The sequence below is a fragment of the Chamaea fasciata genome, unplaced genomic scaffold (assembly GCF_029207755.1).
Source record: "Chamaea fasciata isolate MVZ Bird 193981 ecotype frontalis unplaced genomic scaffold, bChaFas1.0.hap1 SCAF_10, whole genome shotgun sequence".
Lineage (NCBI taxonomy): Eukaryota > Metazoa > Chordata > Aves > Passeriformes > Sylviidae > Chamaea > Chamaea fasciata.
Window position 1 is genome coordinate 26,047,370 of NW_027094095.1, and position 24,615 is coordinate 26,071,984.

The 24,615-nt window shown below is 35.9% G+C and overlaps 1 protein-coding gene across 1 annotated transcript in view; it reads right to left on the reverse strand.

The window, feature by feature from the left end:
* AGBL4 (AGBL carboxypeptidase 4) overlaps positions 1 to 24,615 on the reverse strand; it is an 882,078-nt gene that overhangs the window by 813,654 nt on the left and 43,809 nt on the right. The window contains 1 exon segment of the mRNA XM_066192785.1: positions 21,826 to 21,950. Within this exon segment, the coding sequence (XP_066048882.1) occupies positions 21,826 to 21,950 (125 nt within the window).

A 24,615-nucleotide genomic window follows, 5' to 3' on the forward strand; every position in this document is an offset into this window, starting at 1 on the left:
TTTTAAATCACCAATAGCTTTAGTTCAGCAAAAGTACCACTGTTTGTTTCTAAAGTCTCTATTTTTCAGTTTTTAAAAATACGGTCAACATTTTCTTTATGGTTTAATTTTCTTTTCAGAGCTTCTCCTTTTTATACTCTCATTTTCTAACCAAACTGAAATAATGTTATTACCTTATATTCACATTTCTAAAACCTTCTAGTACCTTTGAAGTATTATTGTCCTCATTAATATACAGCACTTTCCAATTTAGTACAATCTAAGAATGTAATTCAAGGTCTATTCCTCCCCCACATCATTTATGAAATTGTCAAATAAAATTAGACTTATCACCAAACCTGGCAGTTCTTTAATGAGCAGTTTCATCTTGGTTGTAATTATTTTTTGTTTGTGTGTATTCAGTGATTTTTCATTCTACTTCCCACAAATTATATTAACTTTTACATTTTACCCAATGGAAATAATTTTTTTTTCCCTTTTCACTCTGGAATTTCTATGTACCACATTACATAGATTGCTCTACACCAATATAAAAGTTTGAAGAAATAATTAATATTAGGAAGCCACCTAGTAGGGTGTTTTGTTGCATTTTCTTGCTGTTCAGTTATTGTTGGTGTTGCTGCTTTTGCTGCTCATTATTCTGACAGGAACTCAGTGGTAGTTACACATGTTCATGAGGAAATTCAGAAATCACTGCTCCCTATTGGTCCCTGTTTCCTCACTGTCTCCTTAGACTTCGTCCCATTATTCCATAAGGTTTTCCATGATGCTTTCCAAGGCAATTCTCTTACCCTTACTTAATTACTCTATAAATAGAGTTTGCTTTTCTGTATTTTCTGATACTTTCCTAACAGTTGGGGAGGGGTTTTTTGGAAAAAAAACCAACTAGAAATTAAAAAAATATATATTTATCAATTGCCATAAATAGTGCCATATCCAACTAGCATAAACTTCTGCATTTAAGTCACAATCCTGAAAAATTCCTTTCCTCTACATGGAAATTCTGGAACCATTACAGGGTACCTGTCACACTTTTCATACAACAAAATGAGGTCTGACTAATTTCTGTGGGCTAAAATTATAAAGATCTTGTGAATTTGAGGGAATTCCCACCATTAACGTTGCAAAAGAAATTTATTTCAGATAAATCATTCAATAGGTATTACATCAAAGGAGTTATTTAAAATAAGCAAGAATGCAGATTTCAAATCATCTCAGTACAATTCATTATTGCAGAACATCTATTTTTACCACTGAAGCTCCAACTAAAATAATATTTTCCTTTGCAGTGCAAATTGTGGAATTTCTGACCTCCACACTGAAAAAAAAATAAACCTGGCAAAGTATGGCAAAATAATCATCACTTTATCACTGAACACTGTCATTAAGAAACTGAATTTCAGTTTTGGAGGAAAAAGGATGAATGATACCAGAAATATGTAACATTTCAGCGTAGTATACGTTACTACCTGTTATTATCAAGTTATGATTAATATGATCAAATGCTACCATCAAGATCTATCATTATAGATCTGCTGCTGCACAAACTGGAGTGTTCTCTCTAATTTTGAATCTATTTTGTTATAGGTATGTTTGACTCTAACTTCTGCATCTTTGGTTACTATATTTCTATAAAAGTCTTGAATTTCATGTAAATAACAGCTACATTTACACCAAAATTTTAAATTTTCTTTATTACTAGAACACAGGGAAAAATTAGCCAACAATTTTTGGCAGTCAACTGCTTTCCTTTAGCACATTTTTGATTCACTCTTTCCCAAGCACACTATATATACAAACTGAACATAAAATTGTATCCTTGGGCAGCAAAACAGATATTCACAAGGTAGCTATCTTTTAAAACTTTATCTTTTGAACTAAAGATCTTGTGGTGATACAGCCTTCGTGACTGCAAGGTGGACAAAAATACCAGATTTCAGGCTGTTTTATCTTACATTTTGTGATTTGCATCTCATGTCATTAAAAAAAACAACCTTTCATTGTCTAACATGGAAGTTAAACAAGCACTGCACTATTTATATTTACTATTCATGCATCTCTTTTCATATTTACCTTTAACTATCAATATTCTACTTATTAATCCATGAGAAGCTGTTAACCAGTAAATGGAAAATTCTGGTAGTTGTTATAAAATCATCACACTCAACCTTTGATGAGTTCCTGAGGTCACCTTTCTGCAGGAACAAAATGGCTCTAGTGAATTGCACTGCTCTACAGTGTAAAAGGGAGACTTTCAGGAATTTTAGTAGATGATTAGGAATAGTTGTTAATGCTTAAAATGCATCTGTGTTGTCAATTGATACAGTACTATGAGAAAAAAAAAATTCTACTGATTTCCCACATTTGGTAAAACTCCTGCTGAGTAATAACCCGAAACCTGAAAAAACACTTCTGTGGTAACCAGCCTTACAGATCTATTGCTTCCAGTGCTTTACTGCTCAGGGGGCTACCCAAGGAAAATAAGAGGTCACAATTTATGCTCATTGCTTTCTTATTTATATCTTATGATTTTGAGATTACAGTTGATACTAATGGAAGTAGAGAATTAATGTATTGATCAAAGAGCATGTTTGGCACAGAGAATTCTTTGTGCAGTCCTGACACTGTTATTTCAACCTTGAGGTAGAATTCCAGTGCTCTAAAAGAAACTGAAAATTTGCACCTGGTATTTTATGTGAGCCAGTAAATGTAGGTACATGAACTTGAACTGGCAAACTCTTGCGACTATTTGGGTACTCTCACAAAAACATCCCACACTTTCAGATGGAAATGGATAAGACTGTTCTCCATAAGTTGTAACAGGAATGAATAGTAGGAGGCAGAATTGATGGTTAGTCTTAAGAATAATACTGCCAAAAGAACAAATTAGTATTAAGTGGTTATTAGTGCATTTAGTTAAGAAATTCGAGGGACCCAAACTTTCAGAGGACTAACATCTCAAACAGGTTTGCTAAAGGAATACTTCATTTTAAAGGATAGCTGGCCAAATTTAGGAATTTATAATAGCAAGGAATTCAACTCTCTACAATAGAAACTCTCTTCCTGTCCAGTATTGTATTATTTCTGTGTATTTCATGCAGCAGACAGGACGGCAGAGGGATATTCAACCCCTGACCACGAAGTTCTCATTATGTCCTAAATTCCCTCCTTTCTCCAGTTTTAACCTTTTAAAAATGAAATCTTCAGTTGCACATTTTTTTGCTCATCGTCATATTTAATTTGTTTCAGCTTAGAATGAACTGATATAACATCGTTCTCCACATTAAGGACTGTTTTTATTTGATGTATATCAAAAAACACACAATAATCACTGGGGTTTTTTCATTCAGTAGCAAGACAATATTCCTGTATAGAAAAGCCAAATTATTCTCCTATGTGATTGCACTGTTGGGTCATGGAATACTTCATGGAGACAAAGCAACTGCTTACTGTTAAATAAGCCTATCCAAATCATGAATATAATGCTGGGTTTCTCTAGGGACAAGAAAAATAACCCCCAGAAAAGCAAAATTATAACAAGCAATGTGCTGGTTGAACTCCATTTCGTTTTCCATTCAGGAAGCAGTCAAAATAGAAAAAGACTATTGTGTTGGTATGTAAATTTAAGGGGGAAAGCTATCCTGTTTTGACTCTATAATACGGATTATTTTAAACAAAATGGCAGCCATCATCAGTGTCTGTTTCTTTAAAGCAGTATATTGTACAATACAGATAGAGAACACCTTTGCATATCATGTTGCTTACACCATACCATAAATGTCTGTAGGAATAACATCCTGGCGCCTGGAGCCAAAATGATCTCTCACGTTCTGTTGTGAGAATTTCTTTCTAAATAATATACAGTTAGCAAAAAACCCTCAGAGAAGTATTTTCTACCCTGATGTTCTGCAAATTGAATACTAGAAGTGATGCTCAGCCTTTCAGAAAGAGATCATTATCTAGTCATTAACTTTTCTTTCACCCTCCCTCTCTTCTTAAAAAACCAAAGTGCAAATGAAACTGTTTAAGAAGTAATATAGCAAACAACTAAATGCTTATGCCCACACAAATGACTAAATAGGAAGGTGAAACATAATTATGTTCATTTACAGTCTGATTTCTGACATCAAGCACTGAGTGTGCTCATTCACTCTTTTATAGGCAAACACCAATTTTTAATTAATTCACTCAATTTGAAGAAACCAAGTCAAACTGTTGAACACATTCATAGCAATTATATTTTAAAACAACAGAAAGATGGTGAATATGCATCTTGTTTAAGTAAAATAGGAATCTCATTAAATTGAAAAAGATATTGCTCATCTTCAGAGAGAGGCAGATACAAGTTACTTGAAAAAGGAAAACTGAAGGCTGCAAATAGTACAGTACACATAATATGAATAGAGATAGTGTCAATTAGGTGGGATTATTAATACACTGGCAACTGAGTCTGTGGAGAAAGACATTGTTGAACAATTTTGTTTGTTTGTTTCAGTATAAAAGCCAGATGTAATTACTTTTCAAATGCATTCGACACTCCACTACTGTTTCTGTAAGTACATTTGTGTGTCTGCATGCCCCTCAATATTATGACGTTTTGAAGAACTCTGTCTTGTCTCCTGTTAAGTACCACGTATCCAGAATGTCAAGCATTATTCTTCAGAAGGCTGCATGGAAGTTGAGCATGCAAAAAATGGGCAAACACACTGCTCAAACTGCAGGACTTGCTATGTTTACAAAAGAAAGCTTTTATACACACACGGCTAAATCTGAGTGGGCAGCCCTGGGAACCTGACCAACATGTTTCTAGGATTTTAAATGCATTTGTAGAATAGGCAATGATGATACATTCATTTAATAGGTTAACGTATTTAAACAATTGACAAGTTCAATGATAAAAATACTTCTTTTTCATTTGCTCTAAGCACTACAAATATATCTAAAATAATTTTCTACTAATTTTACTGTGTGGTCAAATACATGCAACTACTACCTCATGAGATAACTTACGTCTTACCCAAAACTGAATCATAAATACTTAGTATTGTTTAATCTCAGTGAAAACAGGCATACAATTGAGCTTCAAATACAGTTTCAGACTCTTGTCCTCATTCAGTGTGCATCCATGATGCCTTTAAGCAGAATTAGGAACTTGTAGAGTGTGGACAATGTACACACCAACAAATCTTCAGCATGTACAAAGCAAATCTTACGGTAAAGGGTATAAAATCATTTGAAAATAGTTTTTTAATAAAATACCAAATTTATCAGGGCAGAAGCCTTCCCATGTTTCTGTATTTTCTCTGTGACTACACCTTTTTTCCTACAGTAAAATATAACTTCACATTAATCTCCTTCTTCTTGGTTTACCTGTTGAAAACATTCATAATAATGCAACAAAAGGAGGCAATACAGTTCATTTACAACTCAGCACTGAGGGATCTATGATCCATACAGCTAGAGCTGCAAACAATAACAATTTCTAAGTGAGGCCAGTAGTGTATGTGGTGTACGCCATTTTCTTTTCTTTCTAATGTCACAAGGTACAGTCGCTTCACAGATGAGAGAATTGTGAAAAACACACTGGCTTTCAGTGGATGTCCCAGTTTAAAGCCCAGAGGGGGGTGGTGAGTGGGGTTAAATCCAGTTCACAAGTGGTTCCCCCCAAGGGCCAGTGTTGGGGTTTCATCCATTCATTGATGATCTGGACAAGGGGATTGGCTGCACCCTCAGTCAGGTGCTCTGATCATATTAATTTTCACTTTTTAAAGGCAAACTGTTGTATGTTCTGTGAGGCCTGACCAAACAGCACTCAGAAGAGAATGCCAGATATTCTTTCATGTTTGAACTAACATTATCGACTGCAGCATGCTTACAGACAAATAAAATGTTAAATTAATGTAGTTTATTTACACATGTTGATGCAAGTATGTACGTAAACCAATGCGCACACTGTTGCTTTGCATAAACAAAACACTCCTCTTAAGGGAACTATGAATAAAAGCTTTATTTAGCACAGCAGTAATTTATCCCCTAAACAACTTCACACAGTTAGAGGGAATAAAGTGAAAAACAATGGAATATAAATGATTAAAAGCTATTTGCTGTGAAACTTCACTAGAAATGAAGATTAGAGAGGCCAAGAAATTTCCAGTCAGGACAAAAGTCTTTTTAAATCTTTTAAATCTTCTGTTGTGCCTGTGACTACAGGTTGAAATGATTGATTTTCCTCTATGACAGTGTCTTAAATTGTGTGTCACATAGTCAAAATTTAAAGCTTGATAGGTCCACAGTACAGTTTTAAAATCATTCAAAGAAGCTCAAAATTTAATTAGGAAAAACATTAGACCAATTAAGACAAAATGGTAGTATAAAATATTAAGGTAAAACATGTATTAGTGTGACATTTGCATTTTTATGAAGTATGAATCACAAAGAAATAAAAACTGCTGCTAAATTTCAGTTAAGTCTCTTTTAAAAATCTTGTTTCCATGGCAATGCTGAGAGTAAGTTTTCAGAGGATGTAAGATATGGATTTTTTATTTAAAAAAAAAAAAAAGAAAAGAAAAAAACCCACAACAGTTTAAATGAGAAATAGCAACATCATGGCCTCTTTTCAATTTTCTAATATGCCCAAGAGGCACAGGAAATAAGTCACCAAGACATCAATGCCAGGATGAATGCAGGAGGACAGACCCTTACTTATTCCACTGGTTTGCAGTATGCTGCTAAATAAACACATTCACCAGTGTAATTCTGCTGCAAACACACTAATTGTTAGCAGGCAACAGTATTTTTGCAATCTGAAGGCCTAGTAGAGCCCATTCAATCAGGAAAGCTTAATAACAACACTCATTACCAGGATGAGCTGAAATTCCACTACAAAGGCTACCTATGACAAAAGTAACCAAGTGATTCTTCTTTTACATTCCAGATCTAAGAAAAGTTGTTCAAGTCTCTAATGAGTAATCAGGGATTGAGGTATCTAGGCTACAAAAATCCTGTTATGGCAAAAAAGGCAGAAACCTAACACCCAAATCAATACTGTATTACTCTCTCCACAGGCAAGAGCTGCTGGGTCAGGAAAATCATGAAAAATTCATAGTGAAGGTGGTCAAGTCATCCATAAGATAGAGAAAATAATGCTATATCTAAAGATCCCTTGAGCAATCGAAGACATTTTATAGATTTCACCATGGATAAGTGCTGGTTTGTCTCATCTGTGTACCTTAATACTGTTCCTCTCTTATTTCTAACAGTAAATGAGGATGGTCTGGTCTATATTTACTGTCTTTCCTATTTACTTTATTAATTTCTCTGTCTTTGTGCTCCACTGTTGTTGCAATAGCCGCCCTCAAGAGAATTCTGAGTCACTCCTGCTATAAGAAAAAGCAGGTAACACATCTTGGAGGAGTCGTCCACCTAAATTCCTCAGCAGGGATGAGCATAATTCGGGCTAAGAGAAAAAGGTAGGGATGTCCTGCTCCTTTTTGTGACATCACTTCTGCAAAGGGGAAAAAGCAACAGCCTTCATTTCTTATCAAGTCAAAACTCTCAAGCATAAAAAGAAAAATACAATTTTATTTCATGTAAGGGTAATAAAAGGAAAAGAAGTGTTTCAAGACATACATATGAAAAAGATTTGAGCATGATTAATAACTTGGTTTGCACATCTTCATTCCTCCTGCAGCATCGAATTTATGCCTAACAAAACAACAGTACAAAAAGTTAAATAGTGAAGCAGGTCCCCCTGCACAATACATAATAAAGTAAGTAATAAAAAGGAACCCTAACAATAGCAAGAAGTGATAGAAATCTGACTGCTACATAGAAGACACAGCACTTTCTAAAGCTTCATAAACATTTCTGAAAATTGGGGAAAGGTACATTCTTCCACAATGCACAGAAATCCAAAGCTTTCCAGTAGGATAAGCTGCAACGTTATCCCACACCTGCAAAAGATTTAAAAATTCTATGATTCAAGACACAAGACACTTTGTGGAAAATGGATATAGTCATGATTAAATCTGTTATGCCAAAATAAGACAAACAATGTAAGAAAGACCGTGCATCTCTCTGCCACTGAGGAAAAAGAATCAAATTAAGGATGAAAACTGCTAGTCCATTTTGTCAATTGTCTGCAGGATGCAGTACTGTCTCCTGTTCTGTAACAGCAAACCCTATCTAGTGAGCCATTTCAGAAACTGTTAAAGTTTTTTATTGTGTTTAAAAAATATTATTCACCTCTGAATGTAATTGTCCAAGTATATTGCCTCTCCAGATACACATTAGACTCAGTCATGGGCAAGTTCTTGGAATAATCTAGAAAAGCATGAAAAAAGAGGCAAGACACATTCTCTCTTAGACTTGAATGTGCTGGACATTCATCTAGAACATTAATGAACATCCCTGACCCTGTTATATAATGCCAGTCTAAGACCCAGAGAGCAATTCCATACATCAAATGAATTCCACATTTTTGTTTGTTTTCTTTTTCTTTATGAAAATTAGGAAAGAATATTGGGGGCTAAAAAGCAGGGGGAAAAAATATTTGGACAGTAGTGGGAGAAGCAGCTCTGAAGGTTTATGCAATTTTACTTGAAAGCGTATGAGAGAATTTATAGGGATTGGTGCCAAGGAATATAAAGGCCAATTTTCCAAGGTGCTAATAGTACTGAAAAGTCACTAAAGTCAATGGAAACTTGGGTTATTTTGCACTTCTTAGAAAATGTTTGAAAATAGCGAGTCCATAACAGGGACCTTGTGAAATCACTTGTGGCACCTGTATTCCCCTAGCAGAGCAAGTATCAGTGCAGAAAGCAGAGGTTATTTTGAAGCAGAAGGGTGAAAACAGCTGCAAGGCAAAAAGGACTTTTTTTTTGGCATCAGGTAGCATGATCAGGCAGTATGCATTCACAACATGTGCCAGTACCACAAAAGATGACAGGTGTTAAAATGTGTCCCCACCACACTGCTGTATGAAAACGAGTGTTCAAACAAATTTACCAATGATTGTTCTTGAGTCCTAGATCAGAATATTTAAGGTTTCAGTTTTTTAAAACTACATTGACCAATGTCCAAATCCATTAAAGTTTTACCAAAAAAGTTTCCCAAATTCAACCATCATGATTCAGTAAGAAAAGAAGTTTTCTAGAGAATGACACCAAGTGTCATGAATGACAATGTCTGGGGCTGCCAGTACTTCACTATACCGGATTAATATTTTCACCTAGGTCAATATAGAAAAATGTTACCTTGGCGAGCTGAGAGACTGGAAATCAGTATCTTTGTGAAGATCTGGTACTTCTGTGAGAGCCATGTGTTGGGCTGAAACTGATTTTTCTCAGTGCTCTCCATTCCCACCAGCTGAACTCTGCTGATTCCAGAGTAACCCAGCCCATGGCCAGGGAACTTGGATGTGCCTCAAGTACCTTACCCAGAACATTCCATTTACATGGCTTAGGTTACAAGTTCTCTGGGTTAAAACACTTGCAAGAGTAGCACAAAAGATACCACTTGTCTTATTTTAGCTTATGGGTATTTATTACATATTAGCACTAACACAGTTATTTGCATGGCAGACGGAATTTTTCTTTTTTCATTTCTCTCCACAGAAGTTCTCTAAGATACTCCAAGACATTCTTTTAATAGCATGCAGATATATACTAAAAAAAAAAAAAAAAAGTTTCATTAGAAAAGAATGAATGGTCGGGAAAAGGAATACACAATTTAAATAAACAAAATCAGTGTTTCTTACACAAAGATAAGGATACTCCCTGGGAGAATGTTCAAAACTTTGCATTTGTTCTTGTTAATTATACACTTCAAAACCAGGAAAAAATGCAAAATATTTTTCATTCATTTTCCACATACCTATAGCACATCTATTAATAAAATAATCTTTGGGTTTAGTAGAATACATTTTACAGCCTGATAAGCATTGCATTACGCACAAAATAAAATGGCTGTATCATTTACTGTGCTCCTCTCATTTAATATAATATCTGTTACAGCCTGCATCTTCTCACAATATTCTAACTTTACATTACTACAAAACACAATTTCATAAATTGTAAAGGTCTATACAAGCAAGGAATGTATTTTAATACAGAAAACTTGACACTATCACTGCACTTTTCTTCAAAAATATTCTTTTCTTCCTTTGACATTTTTTTGGCTTACACAACAGGGTGCCAAACATTTGTGACAGCTTACAATAGAAAAACAATATTGCTTTTAGTTAACAATGTTAGCTATGAATATATATTGACAGCATTTTCACTGCAGATTTGCTGCCAACATAATACAAAGCAAATAGCATTCAATATGTTGGAACACTCAGGGGAATTAAAGAGTTTCAAAAACAAATTTATGGCATTAGGTGCTGAATGCTAAATCTAATGAAAATGCAAATTTGGAAGTATCTCCTGCACATACTTCATGCAAAGGAACACAGTTTGGCAAAGTGATAAAATTAAGATTGTTTAAGTCAGGAGAAAATTATGTTAAAATGCCTCTGCTTGTTTGGCTTTTTATAAAGCCAGTTTTACCACAAAGATTAATTTTTTTCCAAATTTTTTTCCGCTTTTCTTCCTTGAAGTACATCAGAGAGATCATTTAAAAACCTCTGAATTCAAAATGCTCCCAAATGTTTTGAGAAAATACAACTACATCACTGTATAATTTTAATATTTGTACCTTCACTACTAATCATATACAAACCCAAGCATCACTGTTCCCTTGAAACAACAGAAGCTGAGTTTTCCATCCAACTCTGTACATTTATTATTATCTACAAAACAAGCAAAGGAGTCTATAGAAATTATGATTTAAATCTTATAAAAATACAGTTATTTTGCTGCAATATTGTAGTCTCATCTCCTATATATTAACATGTATTTTTAAAACCAAACATTATTGACCGTACCTTATAACTGACATGACATTAATAGCTTTTAAACCATTTACAAAGAAAATTAATGGAGGTTAACAATACCACAATGCCAAGAAAGCAAAAAATTGATCAGATTTTGTAGCTGTTGAAATAATAATTTTTTATTAATTTTTCGGTGAACTTGATATTTATCATGACTGAACCATAACAAGCTGTTCAACCCTTATATCTAACAGTCCTTGTAAGACATGAAAATATTATCTAAGTTTTAAAATAACTTGTTTAGATAGATATAAAATTATATTTTTATAAAAACAAATTCTTCATATGTTACACTCTGGTATTACTGAAGGTATTTTGTGCTCCCTAAATAACAAAGAAAGAAGGAAAAGAAAAAAGAAAAGTATTTGTAGAACAACATTTGGTTTTAGGCACTGAAGTGTAAAATTATAATCCATAATTATCAAACCCACTATAACACACGGAAATTTATGAATTTCAGGTTTAATAGAAAGCTGAATGAAACACATTCTAGGATTAAGCTTGGCCATCACAGAGTTTTCCATGAGACTCCTACTACTTGCATTATAGAATAGCCTAAACTGCAAAATTATACAGTACTTCCCACTCTGGTGAGAGAGCCACAACTCCACATTTAGATCTGCAAAGGAAAATCAGGAAATGCAAAGCTTCCCTTTAGCTAAGCTATGAATTTCTAAACGTGCTTTCGAGCTCACCCAGTGCAATATGGACCTGCATTCTATAAGCATCAAACGAGCTGATTTTTTAGAAGCTGAAAGACTCTTAAACTGGTGAAGATGGAATAAACACAGTTAATTTGTTAACGTCTACCCTGTCTCTTTTCACTAACTGTCAAGGAAATCATATTTTGCATTTTTTTCAGTATGTGCTTGGAAAGGATTTCCCAGTAACCTACACTAAATCTCACTGAAGGGTGACAACAGAAATCGATATGTGTCTCTGAAGAATAATCTAGCCAAACATTTACATTTAGAAAATTCATTTGTATCTATGCATGAGAAATTCCTGGTAAAAAAAAGAAATTATCCCCCTGCATTCATGCCATCTCTTTTTATAGGCTGATTTTTATAATGAACAGGCTTTAAATCAATAAAATAAATATATATAACTCCATGTAAAATAACAATTGACCTAGGTAGGTAGCTATATTAACCCCTGGTTCAAAGAAATCCTTCTGCAGCCATAGGGAAGAGACAACCCACGAGGAACAGCTATTGTAGTTTCATCCTGGATATTCCAAAGCCATGGAATTGCCATTCCACATGCCTGCCAGGAAGGATATTCAGTTTAATCTGGTTATTGATGCGATTCTAAACCAAACACTGGAGGTACTCAGCATCACTGTCGAATTTGCAGGGCCAGGAAATGCCCTGCCAAGGACCCCACAATACTCTGTAGTGCTCTGATTGTGGGATTAGTTTTGCCCATAGAGTTCACAGAAGAACAGAAGACGAACACACAACAAGTAGCAAAGCTCCAATCCTGCTTCCCTGCATCACCCCTGAGTATGACATGGTCCTGCATAAAACCATGCAAAGGGAAAGGAAAACCTGCTAGGAGAATCTGCACACTGGTGTAAGATGTTCCTTTTATCTTCTTCGAAGCTTCATGAGAATTTTCAGAGGGGCAATGAACACAACACCCTTCAAAAATTATCCTACACAATTAGAAAATTAAATTAGTGTCCTGTAGAGGACCATGAGTTCAAGACAGGAAAAACAAACATTGTTACAATGGTCAAGGTTAAGGATCTGAATTCATGGACTTTGGTGTTCAGTAGGACCATACATATAATAAGTGGGCAAAAATTTTGGTAATAATGCTCTTCCCAAAGTTTAAAATTATAAGGAAGTGGTTATCCAATTTTTTGTTTCCTACCTTGGAAAATTATTAGGGAAGAAAGAGACTGGTAAACAGAACCCTGCTCAGTGACTGGCTAGGAGAAAGCAAATATTTTGGGGCAGATTATTTGTATTCCTTATAGCAAGCTACTAAAAGCTCCAGAAAGATTATCCTTTCTATTACAATGTAAACGTCATTCAACAACATGCACTAGATTTAGCAGAAATACATGCAGTTGTTTTAAATCTATGCTGAATGTGTTCCACTGTATATACATCCTCTAGTAAAAGGAGTAATAAAAAACTCATTTCTACTTGAAAAAACCTGCCTAGTTTCAGTTCCTACATAACATAATGCATATTTACACTCTCATGTTATTCTGTAAAAGATGTCCAAACAAGATGATTTGATGTTGGAATAGTCATCTCAGAACAACCAGAGCAATGTAAGGTAAAATAATTGTCAAGTCAATCTCTAGCTTACACTTTATTGCAGAAATAAATTGAACTCTGCTCTAGCTTTTTGACACGTAATTCTGATACTAATGGGTTCAAATCCATTTCTCTTTGCTCTCCTTCCTAACAGGAAGCCTCATGTAATACTGTGTCAGAAATCTACCAGTTACTGGCTAATGTTTCCCTTAAATAAAAAGTCTCTGCCTGTAATAGTATTAACAGCTGCCATCAGTTTACAGTAATGAGCCACAGTTCATCATGGTAGTGCTACTACAAAAATTAGAAGCTTCCATGTAGCTTCTCAAATCACAGAAAAAATTACCAGAGCCATCCTGAGCTGTGGTGTAACAGCAGATGTTGCCTATCCAGAGTGTAAAGGTCAGATCCTAAACTGAGGGAACTGTACTCAATCATCAGGATCACTCAGCTGATTATTCTGCGTTTTGTATATAAAATACAGCAGCTCTATGTTGAGAGTCAGTTAATAAGCCCTGTGTTAATTTTCCTTAATTTCTCAAAGCAAAAAAATTGTACAGTCATTTTACAGAGTATTCCACAGCTTCTTCAACAGATAAAATATATTTTGCTGGAAGAAATGTAATAATTTAACTATATATAATGTAATATCTTGAGTAACCTAAACATTTTTCCAGTTTCAATTAACAGTAAAAACAAACAAACAAACAAAAAGAAAGGTGGCTACAAACCATGGCATTTTAATTTTATTTGCTCCCTAAAAAAATTGAAAGTGCATATCTTAATGTGTGATAGCTCCAGAGTTTCATGAAGTAAGCACACACTTATAGGCAGTATAGCAAAGGAATAAAATATTTAATTGAGATCAGGACGGTATTTTTCTGTGGCATTTAACGTTGTAGGAACTTTGCTCCCTCAGAAATCAATGGGAGATAGATTATTCTGAATTTAAAAAATTAAGAATTGTTCTGAATTAAAAAGATAAAAAAATCTAAAAGCAGGAAAGTTCAAAATATTTCATCTTCACTTCGTCAATGTATGCTTCCACATTCTGATATAGAGACTTTTCAGTAACAAAAGGAAAATAAACCCAAATTTGCATGGAAGACAATTCACCCTGGAAATAAAAAAGGGAATATTTAACCATATATCAAAAAAAGTTTTAAGTCAAAAGAAAAGTAAGCATGTTACGTCATTGACATCAAGATCATCACAGCACTGATTCTGTTGATGGCATCTATAACGTATTTTTGACATTTTGAATGACAGATGCCACCATCAGAGGAAATTAAACACACCTGGCCATTAGTTTCCTGTAGGCAAAAAGGCAGTGTTAAATCTGAAGCATACAGTATGTGTGCAATAATTACTGAACACTGGCATTTGAAATGTTCTTACAGACACCTGGAACTGAAAAAGTTTATGAATTTAACACTGCTGTGCCAAGAGTGAGTATTTCACCAGGACAGATGTTGTTCTGCTACTGCTGACCATTTCCTGTGCTTACCAACCTACCTGCATTCATTACTTTCAAAGGATGATACCTGTCATGACAGCTTTGGATAATTTCATGGACATGCACACTACATTGCACTTACCAAAGTTTCGCATGCACCCTCAATATATTCCAAGCACAACTGAATTATTGATCCAAAATAGAATCATATGTACTTGAAAGGATTCCAACTTGGAAGAATCATCATTTATAAATCTAATTTTATACATGACCAATATAGGCACAAGTTTCCAAAATGGTAACATTATTTTTCTTCAAAACTGCGGCATGTTCAATTGATTTTCCTTTTTTTAAATGTTGAGACGCACATGTAATCTATTTTAAATGTCATCACTTTGTTTCTTACTTAATTATCATTTCATATGGCTTCCTCAGTAAGTAAATGATTACCTCAACTGCTATAGGTATCATCTAGCCCCATGCACTTTTGACTTACAACAAAATTGTACCACTGGCCAACACAGGGATCAGTAAAACTACTTTTAAAAATAAAGACTCCTTTGAAATAATCCATTTTGGTTTTTAACACAAATTTCAGATAATTCAAGCCCTTCCCTAACAAAAAGTAACAGTCTCATGTTACCAGATGCTATGGCACCACAAGGTCTCACAAAATTTGCCTCATGATTCTGCCTCCCATCCTTCTTTTCCCGTTGTTTTTTTTTAAGTTGAAGGGCATGTGCTACTCAAAGAAATCACCTGCTTACCCTGTCACAAAGCTGTTACTAAAAAGATATAATCCAAATGCACTCACCTCAGCCTCTTGTGTTTTCTAGGGAGATAGAGATGTTTATCTATGAAATATACATATGCACACAAATACAGCTTTAAGGAACTTGGCCAGTGCAGGATATGCAGTGCAACATTGTCATACACAGGGATGCCATCGGATTAAACAAAAACCAACTTAAAGTCCAGACTTCTGCTGCTTCTAAATTCCGAAAGGACTCCCAAAGGATACAAACACATAACTCTCATTTTACTCAACTGTTTTCATATTTGCTAGTGAACACCAAAGAATTTTCACTGAAACCTTTCTCTAATTCAGATTATTTTTTTACTTGATTTTTCCTGATGAAAATGTGTCAAGACCACTTTGACTCCTCTTTAATCTTAGAGAAATGATTATAACTTCAACCTTTATGCAGTATTTGCTTTTCTCCAAGGGAAAATAAATCATGGTATGATATGACATGATAATGATGAAAGATAATGACTGACAAACCCAGCAGGCTTTGATGCACGTCAAAGTTTAAATCTTGATCAAGTTCAGCCACAAGAACTGAAATCCACTATTTGCTAGGTGAGAGAAAAGGAAAAACTTCACTCACAAATGAAACAAATAAAAATTTGATACTGCTCTAACTAAATCAATACTAACACTACAGTAAGCAGTGAGTGAAAAGTTATAGCAGTGATGTTACTCACAGTTACATCTTGAAGTCAAAATGGGAACGTGAGCTGGTAGTGTCAGCTGGGTTACTGATACCCATTTAACCTCTTAAATATAGATGGCTTTCAAAAAAAGTATCAGAAGCAAGGAAACAAAATAAATTTATATGACAAAACAGAATAGGGACATGAAAAATATCAGGTTTTGCCTACCTGTGTTTACATAGGTGACTAAAATACCAAAATACAGGAAGAGTTGGATGTCGCTTTCTAGCGTGCTAAAAATTCACATGAGAGTACAAAAAGATGGGTGACAGCTGGGGGCTTCCTAAACAGGCAAAATTCAAATAATCTAGTGATTGTCCTTGCAAATTATTATAAACAGCTATTTAAGAGATTACAGGAGCTGACCAGAAGAGAATTAATAAATTATTAATGTAAATTATTAATAAATGAGTGATATATACCTAATATTTTTAGAAGGCATATGCAATGAAACGCACAAAAGAAATTATGCATTTAAGGTTCGTTAGGAATTGTTGCAAAAAACGCTTTATTTATTCACTTCAAATGTATTCACTTCAAAATTTCAGATCTGTGCACTTTCATAAAAACATACCCTTCTATATATGCATTTTCCAAAGCTAGGTAACTGCAACATAGCCTTTAAAGAACAGTAAAGAAAATATCTGTCTTCTCAAATGAGAAGCTGGAAAGAGTATAAGACATTATAAAGCATCTTGATACCAGTAACTTAAATCCCCAAATGACAGTGGAGCAAAGCATGTCTGCTTAAGAAGAAGAAAGTAAAAAGGTAGCCTGTTTCCAACTTTAGCCTGCTTTTGATGTCATATTCACTCCATCTTACTTTGGATGCAGCTTCGGCAGGAATTAACTATACAGAATGAGTTCTTAGGTCAGAAAAAAAGGTTGAGTACCTCAAATTATGGCTGCTTTTTTTTTCCCCTCCTGCTTCTCCAAAACATGTCAGTCGGTATAAAGAGAGACATTCTCTCTCCCTATACACATATCACTCATATCTTTAAACAATCACAGCTGTAACATCATAAAGAAGCAGTTGTCTGCTAAGGATCATTGACTTGTTTTAGGACAGTAAAAGGCCTGAACATGTTATAAAATCCACTGTCGATAACAAATATTTCCTGAATATCTAATCAGTTAAAGACAACAGAGATCTTACAGCCTTTTATATTTTACAAAACAGTGTAGGACAAAAAACCAGAAAATTCTACAATGACAGTTCCATGCATTCATAATAATGTCCAGCTATGATAATCTCTGTCTTACCTGGGCATCCTGTTTCAATTTCTGATAAACAGGCTATCCTTTTTCCTGATCCATATTCACACATAAAAAACCCAAAAATACCCCATGAGTCAAAATTCTAGTTTCAGTGCAACAGCAACTGAAGTAACAGAGAAAATGCCTTTGAAGTAAATAACATTTGGTTCTTTGATTTTAACCTCAATCTGGATTGATTTATTAACTGTAAGTAATGATCAAGTCCTAGCTGCTAAATATCCATTCTTCTCCTCTATCCTTCTTGGTATATTTTGTCAGTACCTTTGTGATGAAGAACTCCAAATGTGTTTATCAACACTTACAGAACAAAATTTGGCACTATTAGGAAACCCCTTCTGTTGGAAATTCTTTTTTTAATCTCAGTGAAAATACCATTTCTCAACATGATTCATCAGACAGCAGAGCTGTTCAGAGTACACACACACACAGAATTTGTCATGAGGCCTAGATGTGCATTACTTAGTGGTATAATATGGCTGCTGTGTGTTAAACCAAAAATCCTCAAATATTTTAATCCTTTCATCACTTTCTTGTATTTAACTCTGATCTTTTCTCAAATTGCTCCAAATTAAATTTTCCAGGACAAAAATCATCTTTTTCCAGTGTGGTTACAGTATCTGGAATGGTGAGTGTCAAGTACTTGAGAAGAATTTCTTGCTATGGCCCTCAAAAACAATAATCATTCTCTTCACCTGTAAAATCCTCCAATATCAGTATACCAGCATATTTTTTTATAATTTATCACACGTACGCACATTTCGTTTTTTTCCCAAAAAGCTCAAATGAATCACTGTTGCTAGTAATAGCATTAAAGCCATTCTAGCTCAGAGGTAATCTTGCACCTGAAGCACTGTGTATTTAAAATACTTGAAATGCAATTGGGAGATGAAATTTGTTCATCCAATTTCCGGCTGCACAGAAAAGAAATTTAGCAAAATCGTAGATGGTGTTTTAAGGGCGATGGCTGAAGTGAATAGGAAGCAAACCCTGCCCAGTAAAGAGCATTATCAGGAATAGAGAGCAGCCTGTGACACGTATATAATTAGAGAAATTGGAGGCTTTGCCCATGAGACCATGTGTTCCACAGCAAATCCAATTTCCTTCACTCTCCCTTTCATGGATATGTGTAAATCATAAAAGTCCATGTGTTCCCCTTATATGTAACATTTTAGTTTCTTTTTTTCTTTTCCAATATTGGTGTTAATTGAATTCACCAAACAAGGAACAGAGAAGAATCATAGCTCAGATCTTTTCAGACCAACTGACTTGCAAGTCAGAAACCATTTAGGGAGACTGAAAGACCAGATTTTACATCTTGCAGGTACCTTACATGATGGTTCACTGCCCCCCATAAATATAAGGCATTAGCTGGGTTTTTTTTTTCTTTTTTCCTTGTTAAAATAAGTATAAAATAAAACTGACAACATTAAATGTCTGATGTAGAAGTCCAAATCATAAGGAGGAAGAAATTAATTTACCAATTTCCAAATTTAAAAAAAAGTCTGTTGGTTCTACTTCAACATTTGGAAGTGAACATCAAATAAACCAAGTTTATAATAAAATTCTAAAAATAATTCTGGAAATATTAGGCTGTCACTGGCATGGTACAGAGCTTAGCTCTATTACCTATGAAGCACAACAGTAACCTCAGACATACGTAACAGGAGCAAGGAAGCAATCACTCTGAAAAAGACTTCTGTATGATAGGGAAAAACAAATTAGGCCTGAGTTTCCATAGTGATACAGCAACAAAAGGCTGCTGCAATTTCCAGCTGTCTATAGTGAGGCAGGAACAGAGCAAAGGGACTCGAGCCCCTTCTCTGTAAATTGGGATTAGCATACTCAGAATTATCCATTAAATTTTAGTTCCGCACTATAAAGAAAATATTGAAGGAACTGGAAGAGGAAGAATAATAATAAAAAACAAGAAGTTCTGCAAGAAGCAAAATTACTAAATGCTATGGATTTGGATTTCATGGTTGGATTCTCTGGTATCTTAAAAATGCAAATTCCAATGAGTACTTTCTCCTATTCATCTCCTCTGTGGATTCTCTGATGTTTAATAAGAAATGATCTCATACTATAGCCTGTCTGCCAGTGGGAACACTAATGGGTCTCTTGCCCATCTGGCAGTCTGTTTTCCTGAAAGTTACAGGAATTCCTGTCCAGTGGTGCTGAAATTGGCCAAGAGTTAAGAAGCTACTGAAGGAGAAAAGAGAGGAGAGGGATCAGCAGCCATACAAAAACCTAGGCTAGCAAGCAGACAGTGTGATCATATAAGCTTTGCCTTCTTGGGAAACCGGGCTAATTATCAAAGGACTGAAAGATTCTCTTATGATGAAAGTCCAAAGGCCCTAAAGCGGAAAAATACTTAAAAGGTAAAGTGGTCTATTGGATGTAGGGCTGAAAGAACCAAACATGATAGCTAGGTTGAGACGCAAATGATGAGGAATGTTATAATTTACAGAAATATTAATGTTAGTCAGGGATGATGAGGATTTATTTGTACCAAGAGGAGTTATTACGAAGCAGAATTGCAACTGGGAATTGTGGGATTAAATAAAGGAAAGCTTTAGGCTAAAAATCAAGCAACACTGTAAGTGAGAGCAGTCTATAAAACAGTTTTCAGACATAGCAAATGGAAGATCCGTGGCTTAAGAAAATTAAAACTGGAATGAAAAGAACCTGTTTTCCGATAGAACAATAATGCATGGATGGTAAGATTGGCTGGAATGTCTAATTGGTCTTTCTTTTCATTTATCAGTAGATTAATAACACAAAATACTGCACTAACAAATAATATAAAAACAAAAGTAGCTGCTCTTTGTGAGTTCTTACCCAAATGTCTGAAACCAGGCCTAATATACATAAACGTATAGATGTGCCTTCTTCACACATTGCTTATATGATACATCAAAAATAAATACAACATTATCCAGGTAATGATTTATAGAGAGCTATTAAAATATCTACTTCTACATACAATGTTATCAAAGGTCCTCTGTATTTCTATTAGTGCAACATTTTCAAGCAATGCTGAATAGTTTGGGCTTCCTTGGTACTGTTTTCCAGTAAAACATATAATAAAATAATCAAAATGCAAGAAACAGATTACATTACACAGTATGTTTGATGTAGCAACTTCTAACCTTCATTTAATATAGCTGAGCTGCAATTACCAACGCTGCCCATGGCCTGTAGTACAAAGACCTAAAAAGGGTTCCAGACTAGATTACGTCCAGGCAGGTCTCATTTTAACGGAAATTGGAGAGATGAGAAAAAGATTATAGGAGCACACGTTATAAAAACAGACCTCACAAGTCAAACTTAATAGTGGAACCATTCTCTTTCATGTAGACAACCATGAAAACAAATATCCTGTAAGCACTAGATATATATTGTATCTTTCTACCCGATCTCTTTGCCTCCTTGAGACAGATTCCCATTCATCTCATGACTATATAATTTGATCACAGTTGAGTAAGGCACAGCAGGGGAAAGGGTCTGTCTGATAAAGTATCAGGCTCCAGGACGATAGATAAACAATTTCATGATTTCCAGTTGTAACAGGAATGATACAGTGCTGGATATTAAGATATTAGTCTCATAGGAATACAAATATCAAGCTTCTGCAGTTTTTTTCTCTTACTAAATATGTTTCATTTCCATTAGGTAAAAATGACAGACGGATTCTGACAAACTTAGGCAGGCCACCAGAATAAAATTCAAGACGCATGTGAAAAGTGAAACGAAATCTTTTGTTATTATTTTTCAGTGTGAAAGCTAGTATATAACTTTAATAAGTATACAAGGGAAAAAATAGAGCAAGGAAGTTTCTTTCTCAAGGGGCATCTTTACTGCAAAAAACATTATTTAAAAGTAAGTGAAACAGTTGCCTATCAAATTGCTTCACGTTTAAACCTCCTCTTTCACAAGGGATATGTTGGCAAGCAACTCCTCTGCTACAGGTCACTAGGGAAATGCCTGTTTGCAAAGCTACCCCATTGTTCCACATGTATTAAATGAAGGTTTGAGTGATAATATTTGAGCAGCTATGATGGACTTATTTTTCTTACATTAACACACGTATTTGGTTGGAATGCAAAACCACAAATAAATGGCAGCCATTTTAAACACCAGTTCTGTTAGCTGGCAAAAATTATTACCGTCTTTGCAATGACCTCCTGTCTTGGATAGCCGAAAAGCATGCTCATACCCACTCCTGCTGATACCTGCTTTTATTTAGAAAAATTCAAAGAACAAAGATACATTTTAAAGAACTTTTTAGTTGCAAACCCCGGGCATCATCTTTTTTGTTAAAGAAAACATACACTGGAGTAAGCAATTTTTGAAGCTATCATACCACCTAATTTATTATCACTTACCTGTGATTCCTTCACGTTTTCCACGGTGAAGTTGAACCAGACTCGGAAGCGTGGGTTGCAGGTGTCTGGCCGAATGAAGAGGTCATACTCAAATTCTGTGACATGGTCCACCCGGCCAAGGTTCCCTACCAAGAACAGATGAAACAGGATGTGTTTTAATGAATGGCTGATCAACTCTCCAGGAGCAACACTGAGGAAAGTTTTTAAAACTTTTACCTCTGTTGGTTAAAACATACAAGTATAACAGGCCTTACAACAGTTCAAAATTATTTTTTAAAGGTAGTTCAGAATTATTTTAGAGGCTTAATTGCAGTCATAAAATAAAATATATAGCAGTGAGCCATATGCATATGAATACACCAAAAAGAAGACAACACAGATTTTTATTATTCAATCAATTTGACCTTTTGTCTCCTCTTATCTGAATACTCCAATTATGCGTCCTAACATCCTTTTAAATGTTTCCTTTTTCCTTTTTTTCACTTTTCTAATGATGTCCCTGCACATCTTTTAGTCCCCACCTGTTAGGATTTCTTTCTTTCCAACTGCTGCTCTTGTTCAAGTCCCTGTAACATTAAAGAGTCCCCAGATTTCTGCCTGGCCTCCCTGGCTGTTGCTCTAAGCATCCCTCTCTTCCCACAGATGGTCCAGCCTTCATCTCCTCTGTGATTCAAAAACCATCTCAATCCTTTTCCTTCACCATTTACAGCCACTATCACCTCCTTCCAAAGACACAAATGAGATTTTGCTTCAGCTTGTTCCTAGTGAATTTCATGGAATAGTATTTTTAAATGTAGTCAGAGCTACAGTGTCCCCTATGGCATTATTCAGCAGGCAACCACACTGGCTATAGAAATGAAGTTCAGCACTGGGAAAACCCACTAAGTGCTTTTAAATTGCTAAAATGGCATTTTTCCTTTGAAGTGTGCCAAGATTTTTAGAGACAGGGCTTAGACTGTCCATTTCATTTACACACTACAAAAATAAGACTTTACATTTTCCTGATCCAATCCAAAATCCATCTCATCAGGTCTTTTAAGACAGGGCCATGTTTTAGCCCACATGCTAAATTATATTTCTTTTTAAAAAGTAGCACTGAAAACCCGGGTTTATGGTTTCAAATATATTTTGGGTGTTAGATACATATATATTTTTGGGTTGGAAATATACTGTTGGGTTCTATATGCCTATTTAAAAGGTTATTTGAGCTAAACAATTGCCTCATCAGCAAGTCCCACTGCAGTCAATAGGACTGTTCTCTGGCAACACATTGCTCAATACCAGCACGAGCAGCAAATTTCAGCTGATCTGCTGCTCTGGGCTGGAAAAGCAGCAGGAAAAAGACATTTTTAATTCTGTTTATCAATACACTTCCAGGATTTCTACCTTATCCTAAATTGTTTCTGGCTTTACTAATGGAACATATTTAATCTTCTCTATTTTTAATGTTATCCTCTACTTTCCTACCCACATCCTCCTTTTCCGAAGAATATTCTCTCCACTGCTTCCCTCTGCAGAGACCTGCTCCATGCTCTCAATCTGTTCCTGAGGGCTCGCCTCAAGGAGACACTTGGCATTGGAAATATTTGAAAAACCAGCTCTATTGCAAAGCCAGAACGCCTCTGCCAAACATAAATAATGTCACCTGCCGTGGTGGGTGTCGATGCCCAGGTGCTGGCAGCGGGGCTGCAGGCCTGGCTCTTGGAGAGGCTGTGCTGCCCCTGCCCGTTCCAGCCTGCTCCCGACACTCCCAGATGGCTCCAGAATGGCCTCACCCATGGCACAGCCCAGCCCTCAGCCCAGCCGGTGAAAATGTGTCCAGCGAAGGGCAAAATCCTACCCAGGCAGAGGGGCGAGGGAACCCGAGGAGAACCGGGAAGTGAGGAGCAGGAGGGAAGGGGTGCTCTGGGAGCCAGGACAGAGACTCCTCTGTGCCCTGTGGGGAGAGGCTGGAGCAGGTCGGTGCCTCCTGGATGAGCAGTGACCCACAGAGGACCCAGGCGGGAGCACGTGCTCTTGACAGGACTGTGGCCCTGGGAAGGGCCCAGGGTGGAGCAGGGGAGTGAGGAAGGATCAGCCCTCAACCCCTTGCACCACTCCTTGGGTGGGGAAGTTGATACTGGGAAGCAGGGAAGGACAGGGAGAAGGCATTGTTCCATTTTTCTCTGATTCTTACTATGCAAACCTATTTTAACCGGCAATAAATCAGCCTCTCCACAGCTGAGTGTTTTGCCTGTGCAGGCCATTGGTGAGTGCCCTCCCTGTCTGCGCCGGACCCAGGAGCTTTTGCACCTTATTTTCACCTCTGTCCTGGGGAGGAGTGTGGGTGAGATAGCACTGGGTGGGCAAGGCAACCTACCACGGCTCCTGGCTTTAGCAGAAGTCCCTGACACATCTAAGTGCGTAGTCTGCCACAGGGGTCACACCCACCCCTTACTGACAACTGAACCCAAACCTTAATGTAAAATACAATTTCCTACAGATAATTATCCAAAGTAAATAAGAATGGTAAAACCGAGCTATTGTGTTGTAATACCTTTAATTAAGTGGCTTTGTTTTGCTGTATTTTTCATTAAATGTCATGCGTAAGTGACATAGCTGGGATAATAAAATTCCTTGGATAGTTCAGGATTTAGGCAGTGCAAGGTATACAGCACAAAAGTTTAGATTCCAGTTGCATCACAGGTCACAGATTTAGATCTCTCTGGACAAAGTTGGGTGGATTCGCTTCAGCCTGAGCTGCGCATGATCCTGGCAGATTCTCTAGGGTTAAGGCAGCAGGCTGGATGA